The sequence below is a fragment of the Bombus pyrosoma genome, linkage group LG13 (assembly GCF_014825855.1).
Source record: "Bombus pyrosoma isolate SC7728 linkage group LG13, ASM1482585v1, whole genome shotgun sequence".
Taxonomy (NCBI): Eukaryota; Metazoa; Arthropoda; class Insecta; order Hymenoptera; family Apidae; genus Bombus; species Bombus pyrosoma.
This window is the reverse complement of record NC_057782.1, coordinates 7,433,177-7,448,615: the sequence shown is the minus strand read 5'-3', so window position 1 is coordinate 7,448,615 and position 15,439 is coordinate 7,433,177. Positions and strand designations below refer to the sequence as shown.

At 41.2% G+C, this 15,439-nt stretch overlaps 1 protein-coding gene across 3 annotated transcripts in view; it reads left to right on the top strand.

Moving 5' to 3' along the window:
• The window catches only part of LOC122574114 (protein FAM214A), a 43,799-nt gene that overhangs the window by 24,546 nt on the left and 3,814 nt on the right, over nucleotides 1-15,439 (top strand). The window contains exons 1-8 of one of the 3 annotated variants that reach the window (XM_043741286.1): nucleotides 8,095-8,363; nucleotides 8,618-8,832; nucleotides 9,361-9,581; nucleotides 10,055-10,277; nucleotides 10,820-10,985; nucleotides 11,472-13,962; nucleotides 14,103-14,424; nucleotides 14,686-14,885. In XM_043741286.1, coding sequence (XP_043597221.1) covers nucleotides 8,303-8,363; nucleotides 8,618-8,832; nucleotides 9,361-9,581; nucleotides 10,055-10,277; nucleotides 10,820-10,985; nucleotides 11,472-13,962; nucleotides 14,103-14,424; nucleotides 14,686-14,885 — 3,899 coding nt within the window. In that variant the 5' untranslated portion in view covers nucleotides 8,095-8,302. Of the gene's footprint in view, nucleotides 1-8,094; nucleotides 8,364-8,617; nucleotides 8,833-9,360; nucleotides 9,582-10,054; nucleotides 10,278-10,735; nucleotides 10,986-11,471; nucleotides 13,963-14,102; nucleotides 14,425-14,685; nucleotides 14,886-15,439 lie in introns of those variants that run through there. The other 2 variants (XM_043741287.1, XM_043741289.1) reach the window with 2 other exon arrangements.

Here is a 15,439-nt window from a genome sequence, read left to right as displayed (position 1 = left end):
CCGCTTCTTCCCTCTGTGCACCAATTTTGGATTTGATTTCTCGCTGATAAAGGTAAAGTTGTTGACGGTAAAAGAGGTTCAAACGCAATCCGCTACGATTTCGCTGAATGTTCCTTTTCCTTGCGGTCAGCAGACACCTCCGACTTCCTACGCGGTATCTTCCGGTGGCTGAATACAGCATGGAAATAAGAAAATCATCGTTTCCAGTTCTCTCGAATCTACCTCGACGAGGAGAGTTCGACGACGCGTGACGTAGGAAGATTTATAGGATTGCCTGGCGAGGCGGTCCGCAATCGTTAGCCTTTTCAGTCTTTGCGACTGATTGTACGGTACATACGTGTTCGGGATTCGCTTCGAGTGAGCCGAGAAAATACTTGCGACCGTAAAAGAGAATATCCTGTTTATCGTCGCTCCCTGCTACCTCGATGATATTCCTGTTTCCGACTTGTGTGAGAACGTGTCTCCGAAATTGAACGCTCGCAAAATCCGCTATCCTTCAGAAACCTATTTGTCCGAGTGTGAATCGAACTTTATTGTTCGCCGTTTCATTAACTGCCTGTATTGTCCAAAATAATTAGAAGATCGTTTTACGTGTCACCTTGAGTTTCATGTTGGCAAATTTTTAACGGTTTCAACGGATCTTTACGCATCAAGTTAAACATCGTTAGTATATTCCGTTAGTATACAAAAGGAAAACGTCGTGTAAACATTTGTCATTGAAAGCATTGTTAAAGAGTTAGGACGATATAATGATATACGAAATGTAACATTGTAATGCTAATGTGCGTTATTGCGGTACAAAGTACGAATAGATGAGGAATATTTAAATCTCGTAGTAGTAGTTGGAAGGTATCGTAATACATGCTTCTACAACTTCGACTACAATTCCGTTTCAAAATGCTCAGCGCTCGCATAAGATCGACAAGAGCGAAAAAATTGGATTTATTGCTCGTTGAAGTTCTCGTTTATTGGTCGTTGAAGTTGCAACCGTAAAAATATTATGATAAATTCTAACTACTGCTAGATTTAAATATTCCTGGTCTATTTATACTTTGTAGCGTGGCAACGCATATTCATTATGTATATCGTTTTTTCGTTATTACTTTTTAACGATGCCTACCACTCATATCCTTTTTATATCTCATCCTACAGAATATACCGACCGATAACGATTCCTCCACTTTATTTTCAAACGTAAGACATTTTTCAACCATAGAAGAATACGATTGGTTGGAAAATAGAGCAAAATGTAAATGGAAATAGCGCAGTAGGGTTAAGAAAGTTCTCTCGGCTTGCTACAGGTAGAGGAATGTTGTTTTCCAGAGCTTAGATGGAATCGGATTTAGAGATGGTTTATTGGTCGGGATGTGCGTGTCCAGAGGCGCGGCCTTAGCGTATTGTGAGGCATGTTAACGAGCTAATTGGTAACGGACCGGTGGCAACAGAAGACGGCCTCGTCCTCATCAATGATTTCCTTCATCGAGCGTGTAAACACGAGCGATTAGGGAAGGAAAACGTGGCTTTACGTGCGCATTATGCATCCGGTTGGCCGGTGATAAGCTCGTATTGCTACGCCTTGGACTCGCGTTGCGAGATTCTCCAGCGGTTTTCGCAACGCCTTTGTCCTCGTTCGAAACGATTCGTCGATTCAGTTATCACGCTTTGCTCAAGTTACATTGTCTTTCTTCATTTCAAAACAGCTGATGCACGTTAAATCGAACTAATTTCGATATCGTTATTTATCCTCCATGATTATAATTTATCTATTCGCTTACTTTTTCCTGAATATTTCCTTAAAATCAATTATTCCGAACGCAATTCCAACGACGATAACAACAACAAACTGACCATATTGACCTTTTTACGTATGAAATGTAAATACATTAAAAACCTCGATTTTGAACGTAGTACTGGGTAACGGATGCTTAGCTTTGCTTGCGCTAAATCGACTTATCTTGTTGCTTTTATTCATCCTCTTTCTATCGACTTTCTTTTCTTCGTATTGTTATTACTTCTCTTTTCCTTTTTCGCTTCTTTATACGACTGTGCGTGCGATTATCTTTGCATGAAACAGGATATTCAACTCGCTTAATAAGTTAAATGAAATGAAGCAAGGACGCTGAGAAATGCCACCGATAAAAATACAGTGCAAGGTCGCTGAGAAAGAAGTTTGCAGAGATAAAAAAAACAAATATAGCGCGATACGATACGATTAAAGGAGTTAGAAAGGAGTAAGGAAGCGGTGGAAAGTAGGTTTCTTTTCCTCGATTCTAATTACTTGTCCGGCTAGATTCGCAAAAATCTTTTTCGCCTGCCGGTAGATTTCGCGAAAAGCTTCTTCCGGCTCGCGGTGCATAAATGAAAGGGAAACGCGAGCATACGGCTCGCCTTTGTGTCATTTGCTGCGTTTCAGTTGGTAGTTTGGAAACGGGAAATAAAATAGCGAGCTAGCTGGCGCGAATCTTTTGCATTTTTAATGCTCGTTGCCGGCTGCTAATTCCTCGGCTTTTCCTTTGCATTCGTTTCCAGCACACGCTGAACGTTCGTTGAATCGCGAGACATTTATTGCCCCTAAGAGATAAAAGAACGCTGATATTTTGTTAATGAAACGATAACGATGCACACGCTACTACCGATTTCGTCTATAGAAGCACGCTTTCTAATTCGACGCCGCTGACGAGAGCACGAGCTCACCAGCAATAAGGCGTAATGACGTCGCAGACGTAACAAATTTTACTGTCACGCATTACGATGGATTATCATAGCCGGGAACCTGTAATTTCGCATTTTATTTGCTCCCTGGCTAGCCGGATGTCGCTGATTGTAACCAATTATTTCGGCAACAACGTAGACTCGATTTATTTTCCACCGTGTGCTCTCTCTACTTTGTCGGAGTTGAACAGTATTTCTGCAACGTTTAACCTCTTGATGATCGTAGAATTGCGAAAAATTTGGAATGAACGATTTGGAGAACAATCGTTTCTCTGTCCCCGAGATTTGCTGAATTTTTAGTATCAGAAAATCGAAATCTCCTCGTGAAATAATTTACCGATCGATAATATTAACGAGTCGGCAAGTTACAAGTTATAGACTTCACTCCACAATTCTATAATTGTTCGACAAATAGAACAATCGGATGATCGATAATTTGTTAAATTTACTTACAAAATTTCAATCAAAACAACCGTCCTATTTGTCCAACTAATAAAAAATTGAACCCATACAGAGTGTGCACTTGTATCATCGAAACAATTGTAAGATCTCGTTTCGATTCTGATAGAAAGGGAATCTGCGCGTCAAAGGGAGAATTTGATATCCGCCAAATTAATATAAAAGATAATCGTCTTCGTTAATATAATTAGTAGGCAGCCCTGGGTGTAATTCTGTTAATGCGTTTGCGCACGCGTTTCAACCATAAATTTCACGGTTCGTTGTCCGGTACATGTAAAAGTTAATACGCACTTCGCATATACTTCGCCTGGTCTCTGCCAGCGAATTCGATCGAGCATAAAGCACGATGTGCTTTGTAGTGTTCATTGAGCCAAACTTGACTTTCTAAAAAAAACGAACGCGTCTTTATCGGATCATAAAGCGTCGACAAATGAATGACAGTTCATCGACGATAAAATGCATATCGAAATGCGATACATGCAATAAACCAACAGCGATGACGAACCAGTTCTTTCCGCTTATTTCACGTACGAGTCGTGCACATTTTTACGTTCTTACCTTTTACGCCAAAACACCGGTCGTATAATCTTTGTTTTTTAATTTCTTTTCTCGATAAATTCTATGGCTCGTTGCTTGTATTTGTACATCGTGCGTTTAAGAATGCGATATCTGTGCTTTGCTACGTACGAAGCTTCTCGAGTTCTGCCTATGTTAACTGCCATACGGGTGGTGATAATTGATAGTCGTTTAGTTACTAATAATCGCTGCTTGTTTGCCAGTCCACCGTCTCACACAGTCCCTGGTTATCGAGTTAATGAATTTTCCTATTAGAATTCCTAGTAGAAAGAGTGAAAAATACTGGAAACTTTGGTCCCAGTTGGATGCTCAGCGAGCGTAAAATCTTCCACAACACAGCTGCAAATCTCGCACAACTCTCAAAGTTCTGATTACACGTAAGGATTTTGCAACCTGGTTGCTATTGTGTTTCCAAAAGGTTCGCTCTTGTGCGCTTCCTCCTCGACTTTCTCCCTTTTTTTCCATTGTTTCCTAAACGACCTATTCTCCGACGAATTCCCAGGATCGGACGATGTTTATTGGAAACGCGCGAAGGTCGAGGTAATTAAGAGCGGATCTCGTTGGTTATATTCGGCGACGAGAAAGTACGAAGCGAGTCGCGAAAGTATAAGTTTGGCCGAATAATTCTGAGCAGCTTGTTTACTACGCGCTGGATAATACTGGCGCCAACAAGCCGGTGTTTTCTCAGCTGGACCAGCCAGTGCATTCACACCGTGCTGCACCAGAAGCGCATCGCCCTTTCCCTCAGCCTCCCGTGTCGCTAACTATAATACATGCTTCGTAGCTCGCACGACCTGAGCCTTTTATTCCGTAACGCCAATCCCTTCCTCGCTGCTTTGGCGAAGGTCTTCTTCGACGTTCGAACGAACGGCTTGCCCTCGACCAATGACCAAGCCAAAACCCTTGCCCTCCGCTGCTTTGATCCCGCGATCAAAGTTTCGCTCAGGATCACTTTGGGTCTCGAGTCGAAATTGTAAGTTTTTCAAGCGTGCTTCTCAAAGCTATAGACTTGGAAGAGGAGCCAAGTACTTTGCACGCTTTTAGGTATCCTGCAATAGTAATCTTTTGCCACTTTTTTCATTTTGCCATGTGTATCATCGACGATAGATCTGCTTCCATTCTTCGGCCACTTTGGCTCCTGAATCGAAATTGCTAATCTTTCACGCGTGCTTCGTGAAGCATCGAACCTTGGAAGAGGAAACGAGTACTTTGATCTTTTGTATCCTATCAAAGATCCTTTTTATCGTCCTTTTCATTTTCGTTGATGCGTATCATCGATGACAAATTTTCTTTCGTTCCTTCATCATTCTGGATCTCTGATCGGGATTATAAATTTGTAATTTTAACAAAAAAGAAAGAATGCACCTCAAAGAACCGAACGTAGAACAGGAATCTAATATTCCCTGAACTTTAGGTAACAGTAGTTTTTTATTATTTTTTAGCATTTGATTATGTATCATCGATGAAAGATCTTCTTTTGTGATTCCATTACTTTGGATCTCTCGTGGAAATGGCTAATCCCCACGTGTACATCGTAAAGCGTCGGAGCTTGGAACAGGAAACGAGCACTTGGATCTTCTGTATCCTGTAATAAAACCTTTTTATTATCTTTTTTATTTCTTTTGTGCTTATCATCGGCGAAAGATTTTCTTTCGTCCTTTGATCATTCCGGGGACTTCCAATCAAAATTGCAAGTTTTTCATGAATGTATCTCTGCGAGCTTAGAACAGCAACCTAATATGCTGAACTTTCGTGTCGGATAACGGTAATTTTTTATTACTTTTTTCACTGTTTGATACTTATCACCGATGAAAGATCTGCTTTTGTTCTTTTCAAAGTAACTTGATGTATTACCCTTGGGAAGGTAGCGAATTTTCGACGTCCGCTTTTCGTCCCTGATCGATCCTCGGCTTTAGCTCAGCTTCATATTCGTTCCATCATTCTGCCGTTTAAGAAGCTGCGTCTGGCAGGGCCGATTAAAAACACCGTTCGCCAGCCATCTTCTGGTCAACTTACTTTCCAGAATTTAGAGCGACTAATTATACGAGTACGGTGCCGGGTGCTAACAAGATTCCAGCAACGTATTATCGGACGATGCGATTAGAAGCGGTATAAAGCAACTTTTTCTAGCGACTAGATTATTCCAAGACTCTGACGCGACTCGAGCTTAAAAATACTCGATCGTTCCAAGCGATCAGTATACGGTAATCAAGGACTAATCCTTGACTCGTAAAGGGAATGTTGTTCAATCGATATCGATTAGGTCGCAAATCAGTTGGATCGTTTTTTCTTTATAAAATAAAGAGTATCTCGATAGCGCAGGTTGCCTCTTAATCCTGGATAGCGTCTCTCGAAGGATTTCGCCAAGGGTTACGAACTTTTTGCGCATGACACCCGAGTACGATCACCCTCGTGGAGCCCCACAAGCTCTCCCTTGTACACAGACCCTCGACACACGTGAAAGACAAGTGTGAGGAGGCAGTGCCGCGCAGTTCTTAATTCAAATTCTTCATCGTGCGAGCGCGAGTCGCGCCAGCTCCTACTCTGTGGCTCTCGGCAATTTTTCGCGTCGCCTAATCGCGAGTCTAGTCTCAGTGCACGGACGTAATCGTTTCATTTGCTACTCAAACTACATATGTCCGCGACAGATCCGCGTGATTACGGCGGGGAAATCGTCGCGGTAGTTGAAGTTATCGTCGGTGAAATTTCCGTAGCGACAGCGACGTTTTTCTTGCGATCTTATTGATTTTTCTACCGTCGTTTCGTCGTTTTGATTTTTCCATGTATATACAATATGATCTTATCGATCGAATCATTCCTTTGCTTTCCTTGTCAATCGCGTTACGTTCTGAGAAAATGAAATGGACGTTTGTTCCACTTTGTTGAGTTTCTCTTTGATGGATGGATGGATAAGATTTTCTATATTTTACGAATATTTTCCGCCTTTCCTACGTTCCACGTTTAATCTTAAAATACTCCAATTTCTTCGTATTTTGTATAATCGCAGAGTCCAAGCGAAAGAAATAGCGATACGATCGTTGAAAAGTAGAATTCAGCGGATTAGCAGGAATCTTCTAACGTTGTCGCTCTGTCTTCGAAATAGAAGTTCAACTTGTAATTAATTACAATTAAGAATGGCGCTCGTAATTAATTACTCGAATGTTACAAAGCCTCGTGGAATTAAAAAAGAGTGGCGAAATATGCAATATTTTGCCTGGACGAATAACAAGGAACAACTACTCCAAACATAGTTTCATAGTGCGAAGCATAGAACGTTTCTGGATGAGATATTTCTCTCGTCAAACCGTAAGCTCGTTCTCGAGTATCTTCCACATGATTTATCGAATTTCAGTGAAAAGTGAGTTACATTTTCCGAGAAATTTTCCTATTTTCCACCGATGAATAGCGTACACCGTAGAGTATTCTGTGTTCGTTCGCTCGAATGCTGAAACGCTCGGAGGAAAGTGGCGAGGAAGCCAATCCGGTTGGTCGCTTTCGCCGCATATGGCGGCGGGCAAAGTTATAAATAATGCCCATCGCCCTCCTGCGTATTCACCTTTACATAATGACCGGCAGAAGACGGACGACGAAATCTCGGATCGGATGTCGGGCAAAAAGAAACGAGAAAAACCGTACGAAAGCCTGACCATCATATCTGTGCAGCCGATATCTCGATGCCCTACAAGCGCAATTTTCTATGCTTCTATGCGTTTACATGCCTTGTTTTCGCACGCTCCAGCGATTAGTGGCTTTTCCTATAGGAAACTTGTTGATCTGGAGGAGAAGCAGATCGAAGGAAACTTCTTATTATTGCAGAATGCCGTAGAATAAAATTTGATAGCAATTAGCACTTTAGTTTTGTAAATTCAAGCGCGTTAAATGATTTTATGTGTACACATTTGGATAGTAAGCTTCGATGAGATGTTGATTCGGGTTATTTGAAATTGGTGAAAGTTTCTCGAGTCTACAGCTCTTTTAGGACGTCGTTATTTGCGAGGTGGAAATATTTAAAAAAAAATGACGATTAACAGAACAGTGAAATCAATAAGAGACGGTCACAATGTCTCACATCGTTTGTCAGACGATTGTTCGGTAGGTTAAACCTTTTGCATTCTCCCTGGATCATCTCCGACTGAGTCGCATCGCTGGAGAATTCTTTAGGTTTAAAGAAGATAAGAAGGAAGCGTTGTTGATATTGAAACGTTAAAAGTGCTCGATTAAAAGAGAAATGAGATAGGGACATAAAAAATTGAAAGACCATAGTGGGATTAAACAATGGATCAATGGAGTACAGAAGAACGGAATGAACGTAAACTGTTGTATTCGTGGTGATTCGCAAAGAAACAAAAAGACAATGGTGACTCGCGTCAGTTCTCGCTCTAAACGCGGCCAGTTTGGACAGTAAAGTTCGTGTCTCCGATAAGAACATCGCGAAAAAATTACCTGAGCCTAGTTCGAAGGATGGTCCGTGGCGGTAGCGCGTTTAAGATTAACGATAGCGGAGGTCGTGCACGAATCGTTCCAGTTTTCATTCCCTCGAGAGCAGCTCTCGAAAATGTCGACGATCCTATTGCAGTGCGTTGGAAATTGCTTCCAGAGAAGGAGAATGCGCACAGGTTCGTGTTCGCGCTGCTGTTTCCTCTGGAAAACCATTATTCCAATCGTCGAACGCTTTTACGATTTGCCAATCGCGCATCCCTGTTGCTTCAAATATTTTTTAAACGCCTTTTAAAAATCTTTTTTCTCGATTTCTTATTAAAGAAACCTGATCGATGAAGAAATTTAATTTTATTTTTTTGTTTGATAATTGATACAAAACTAATATCGAATAAATTTCGTTGCTAATGATAAATTTTCGTTTTCGTTGCAGGTATGCACTGCCTAGGTGCGGTGACAGGAGGCATTCCCAGCCCAAATGGGGTTGGCGGTCGGGGTGGCATTCTTAGCGTGTTCCGAGCCCTTGGAGTCCTGGTGTGCGAAGGGAGGATTCAGGGCCCTCCACGTGGCTACAAAGAGGGCCCACATTGTGCAGCGCCTATGCAGTCGGTGCCTAATGACCACGTGTGCGAAGAAGATAATTACTTGGTAAGAAAATTGTTCTCGTAATCTTTTCCACGATATCTAAACCGTTTCTCCAAGAACGTACAGTGGCGAGCGTATAAATAAGGAAACAACACCAACTACTAGTAATCTTAATTGTATTATGAGGCATTCTGTTCTCATTCTTTATTACAACACAGGATTTAAAAATACAGAATGTAATATAAATACAGAAAATACAGTGAATATAAATACAGAATGATCGTTGAACGTTTACTTGCAGTAATAATTAGAAATCAGTTGTATTTCTACTTACTTTTATAGTAGAATACATTTCCTATAGCCTGAAACGTTGTTTAAAATTTTTATTTCGAATAATAATTGCAGACCGAATTAAACCATGTTTGTAAAATGAACGTGTCCCCTATTTATGTGCTCGCCACTGTACCCTTTGTTTCGATAACAGAATGACGTCGTTAAATCGTTTCCTCTTCTATTGAAAACGTAGTAATTAAAATTTCTATAGACAATGGTTTTCTCATTTGCCTTTCTTTTTTCATATAATCTGTGCAGTGCGATCGATATCTTGTACTGGTTCGAGAGATCGCCGATCGTATTGCAATTGGTTCGTTCCTGTCCATCGAGGTGGTGTTGTGCAGCAACTGTCCGTGCGGTTTGGCCAAATCTACGTGCAAGAACCCGATCTGCACTGTGCCGTCCTTATCAATCTCACCATGGCAACAAGCGTCGGAGATGCTGCTGGAGTATTGGTGTGTTTGCGTCGTTCCCAGCAAGTAAGTGTGCCAATCAGTTGCTCTAGAGTATTTATTTCAACGATAATAGCATACGTAACTAATCCCTCTTGACAAACAAATTTTCCCTCGATTCGTTAGCGAAATTGATCGTATTTTCATAAGAGAAAAACACGTTGCAACGAAAATTTAATATGTTTATATAAATATATGTTTATAAAAATTATAATCTATGTATAATTATATTTTCTACAAAGTGTATAGTTATCTTAGTATAAGAGATATTGTACCATGAAGATCAATGGCATTCAATGGTTGAAATAATTGGCTCAACTGAATGCAATTAAATGTAATTCATTTAACTTGATACTTTATACGATAGACGTATTAATGATTTTATCAAAGACTTTTTTTTACTAAGACTTTTGAACGTGGATGTATGACTCGTATGCTCATTAATTTTCTATAAATATCTTTTTTTGTCACTAACAAATCGAACGAATAACAATGTTCAGGAGCCCAGAGACGATGAACTTCTACGGTTTATATCAGGCAGTCCGTTCACGACTTCACTTCAGTCAAGTCGCTGCATGGTGGTCCAGGAGCAACGGCGTCGATCCCAGTTACATCGTGACGAGGGTGGTGCCATATAATGAAGAAAATCTGAGAAAGTTCCGGGAATCTCCCGTGGAGCACACGTTCCCCTTAGCTGGCCAGGGAGATGGAAATTCTATAAAAGTAAAAGAACCGATTCTTATCATTTATCAGCGTCGTTTTAAATCGTCCGCTTATACCATTAATCCAGGAACATTGTCATCAATTGGGAAACGAAAAGTTGAACTGTCTGTGATATCGATTAACATATCCTTCTCACGTTCGACGTTCCTTTATTCTCACATTACACGTTTCATGAAAATCATTGTCTCTTTTATATTCGCGTTGAAACATATTACGGGCGAAAGCTCGTTGGATGAAGATAGATGCGCTTAATCGATCCAAGGATTCCCTGGCAAGCAATAGCTCGCTGGGAACGCTCGAAATGATGCGTTTGACTCACGATAAAGGCGAGGTCAATGTTCCTCGAACTGTCCATGTAATTCGCATGGTGGTTCTCTCGTCCACGTACTCAGAGTACCTTCCACGGTTCTATTCTGGTGGTTCGAGGACACTAACGAATGCCTACTTTTAACCAGCAGATGAGTCACCGGCTACCCAATCTCGTTCCAAGTACCGCGACTGCATTTAATGGAGCTGAAGAGGATTTCTCGTGTAAATTTTAGGTCACCGTGTGGGCACTGCCGAGGATGGAAGAGGTGCCGATTCTCACCTGTCCGTTGCATCCGATCAAAGAGAAAGACGAGGAGGGTGTAGCGAGGGCTTTGACACCTACCAAGGCTATCCCGGTTCCGAGCGCTGCGCAAAATCCCGAAGCCCTTGTCTTGCCTGGTAATGAGGGGAATTGGAATCGATCAGCGTAATATTTCGACGTTCGAGTATCACCTTCCGAGTGTCTCAGTTTATGTACATTTGGTCATACACTGAACTATCATCTTCTCATTTTTTTTTATATTAAATAAGTGGGTAAACCTCGTGTCGTTTCTCGATTCTTTCTTCTTAAATGCTTCGCGACCATGAATACGTACATGTATACATATATCGCTGACTCGATATCGTCATTGCGACCCTAAGATATCTCGTAATGACGTTACCGAGATATCTTGTCCCTAGTTACGAAAGGGTTAATTATATTACAAAGCATAAGTTTCTTCTCTTTCTTTGCGTCTTTAAATTGTTACTAAATTAGCAATATATGGTCCTCCCTTTTTGCTTTTTCAAATTGTTAGTAAATTAGCGAAGATGATGCTCGAAATACGTCCATTACGATACTGAAGCTAGAATATGTCGTGAAACAAGTATGTTTTATTGGAACAGCTCTGGTGGACGACAGACTGCAAACGCCTTGCAACAAGCCCGGCAAACATCATTGTCCCTGCGACGAAGAGGACGTTCCACCGCCATCACCAGCGATTTCACGACAGAACCGCGAGAGAAAGCGACGTCGATCTCTTCCGTGTGGTCCAATAGACGCAAATTCCTGCGTTACGGTTCAACCGATGCCTCTTCCCTCGGTACAGGAAGCTGTAACGCAAGAATCGAAGAAGGACAGTCAGAGCTCAAGCTACCCGAAATGTTCCACCGAGATCTCGATCAATCGCGGTATTAAATTTGTGCAAGGCCAGAACTGTAAATTCGAGGAGAACAGCATCAGGAATAGGAAGAACCTAAACTCAGATAATCTGGAACGGTGTTTTAAGACGCAGCTGAGCATCGACGGGCGAGATGGGAACACTGAGAAACGGTACAAACGAACGATCGACGATCCTGACGCAAAATCGTTGTCGAATTCTAAAGATAAACAATGCAATTTAGAGAAGAAGCAGAGAGAACGAGAAATAAAGTCGGAGAAGAATGGGATATTTGAGAATCTGATACCGTTCAATTCGTCGCTGCCGTGGTCTTTTGTTGAGTCTTGGAATAATAGTAACGCAAATGGCAAGTGCGCTTTTCATAGCTGGCGCGGAAACAAGGAAACTTATTTCAACGACTCTGAGAGAATCTACAAAGCGCCAGTCAGCAAGGATTCGAGTCTCGTGATCAATCCCTTTAGGCAACCCAGTCCTTTCCACGAATCAAATCCAGGTCCATCGACGAATAATCGTTTAAAGCAGGATTTCGTCAACTCCACTTGCATGGTGCATCAAACCTGCGTCAAGTCGTCGTACAAGTTGTCGAATTCTGTAGCGGTGTCGTCTGGACGAGAAGCTTTGGACACGGACTCGGACAGGGGCGTCAATAACAAAGGGAGATCCAGAAAGGATTTGAGTCAATTAATATCCAAACTGTCGTTTCCTGACGATAAAGACAGAACAAAAGAGGAAGGAGGCTTCTTGGATTGGTTCACCAAGGTTCCTGGACGAGTTCTCGGAGTCACGCCAAACATCAGCTACATAGAGAATAAAGTGAAAGCTACGAATTTGAAGAGTCAGGAGCAACACGGAAACGAAGTGAGATTTAAAAATTGCAATCTAGAGTTGAGTCAGCAAGAATTTGACGAAGTTCTGGCTGTTTTAAGAGCTAGGACACCGTCTGAACGTAAGAGGACAAGTGTCAGGACGGTAAAGAGACGAGAGAAGCCGGAGAAAGCAGTAGAAGATGGATCGACTAAGCTGGTAACGAAGTGCGGGAATGTGGAGAGTAACGAATGCTCGACAAATAATTTGATGAATCGTGCCAAGTCCTGCGAAAGTTGCAATCACAAGTTATGTAGGAAAAACGACCAACAAACTTTAGAGAAGACCAATTTCGTTGAGATCTATGGCAATAAGAACATTTATAATCCCCAGAAACGCGAGAAGCTGGATGGCGATGACTCGAACGAGAATCTACAGGCGATCAAATGTAATAATTCCGAGAAGAGGAAGAATGACACCGTGGACTGTCTGCAGAACGTGTCGAACAAAGCAGACATATTATTGGGAGCAATTTTGCGAACCAGCAAAGACCGAGGGAACCAGTTGGAGGTTCTTTGTGGGACCAAATCGAGGTCCGCGTTGGCAATGGCCACAAACGAAATGGAAAGCATTCGAAATAACGTGGCCAACGAGAAGTATCAGGAACAAAAACTGCCAATGGAGGATGAAAAGTCTCTGCCAATGGCGTTCAACAAGAGATTTAATCGGTTCCGACAGCTTTTCAAGAAGGAGCACGAGAAGAAATTAACTTCGACAGAGGATAATCCGCACGATGCGATCCAACAGATCGGTCAACGTTCGTTCATGTACAACAACGTCCAACCAAGCCTACACGATCCAAAGAACTTCAGGGATAGCAAAGCGAAAAGAAGGATAAATTTCCCGAACATTACCGAAGAAACGGAGAAGCGTGACGCGAGCCCCGATCCTTCAGAGCTTAGTACAAATGGCGCACATCAAAACTCACGTATCTATAGTACAAATTACAAGAAGGATAGCTGCGACTACGACGAAGTCGAGACGTCCAAATGGCAAAATAGACTGCATAGTACAAACGACGAAGATAGCATAACCGAGCACGAGGAGGAGGAGGAAGATGAAACTGTGTCGAAGCTTAGCAAAGATTCTGTTCCGAGTATCGGGAAGAAGAATCGAAATTATAATAGTCTTAGTAAAGACAACGCCACCACGGAGGAGGACGAAACAGTGGATAAAGTGGTACCGACCGCCATCGAACAAGAAAGATTCCGGCGATCCTTGGAAAACGCAGCTTCGATGGTGTTCCATAGTAGAACCGGTTTACCATTGACATCCAGTCCAGCTCCATTGAGAAGAGGCAGCTGTTGTTTCGATTACGATAGTAGTCTGAATACCGTCTCCTCAAAAAGAAGGTACGAATCGAAGAAACAGGTGAAAAATACGACAAATCACATCTTAAATTCGATATTTTCCTCGTCAGCCAACTCTATATACGGTACAAGAATATATCGGTGGAAAGATTCCTTTGGTTGAAACGAGCTTTATGTTTCAGTGCTCTGTTCGAGTTGAACACTCCACCAAGTCCAGGTGCAGTGTCTTTGGAAGAGACAGACAGAGAGACTGAGAATCTCGGGGAAGGAGAGGAGACACCAAAAAGACGTTCGACTTCTCGCAGTAGACCGCAGAGTCATGCTCTTCTAGGCAGCTTCGAGGAATCAGCTTTAAATGGTAGACTCGAACCTGTGTCCACCGTTCACGGTTTCACGGCGGAATTAGGTGCAAGCGGTTCGTTCTGTCCGAAACATCGAAAGCTTCCAGTCACTGTGTTCTTCTATACGCTCGGTGACAATGATAAAGTTTCTACGCCCTATCTCGTACGTACATCTTGTATTCTTTACTGTATTTTTTTTATTTCATTTGAGTTTTGTTATTTGTTCTACTTTTTTCTGTTCTTTTTTCTTTTTTTTACTATTGCTATATAAATAGACTATTACGAATTGGCAATTTTTCATCTTTTTCTCTGTTTTTTTTTTTAGATTAAAAGGAATTTTGTTGTTATCGTTGTTGTGTTTGAACGATATATTTAGAAATATAACGTGACATTGATGAAACAAACTCCTGTTACTTTTGCATAGGCACACATTAATTTAGGCAAAAAGGGCTACCAAGTACCAAGAAGCGGTACTATTCAAGTAACGCTTCTCAATCCTTTGGGTACGGTCGTTAAGATGTTCGTAGTACTATACGATCTTTCTGATATGCCACCACGATCTCATACTTTTTTACGTCAGAGAACACTGCGGGACAAAACACTACGCTACCTCGTACATCTTAGGTGCGTACATCTCAGTTTCTGTTAGGACGACGAATTTTCTCCGTTTTGTAAACATTGAAATTTTAATTATCTATGGTCGAGGGATGATCCCTCTCCTCGTTAATTAAAGTTTTAAAGATTTCATGCCCAGTCTTCCTAACAATAATCGAGGCTTCCTCGTGCGAATTTCTTTATAAATAATAAATAATTAATATTTAACATCTGAATCTTTTTGCGGAATTTTATTAATATTAATTAAACTGTAAAACTGTTAACATTAATTAAATTAGTATTAACGAAACTTCATGTAAAATTGTAGAATATTAAAATAGTAAATTTTAACAATTTTGAAATTTTAATATTCTAAAGAAATAAGTAGCCAACAATTTGTAGTTTGTCAATTCACTAATATTATCAATTGTTTAATTATAATACAAGAGACTACTGGAAGCCACGATTGTTGATTTTTCTCTTTTTAAACGATCCTTTTTTTCTATAAAGATTTTCGCTATTTCACGCTTTTCTATCGCTCTCCTCTATAACTAACTGAATTTTCACTGACTCTCCATCTATCA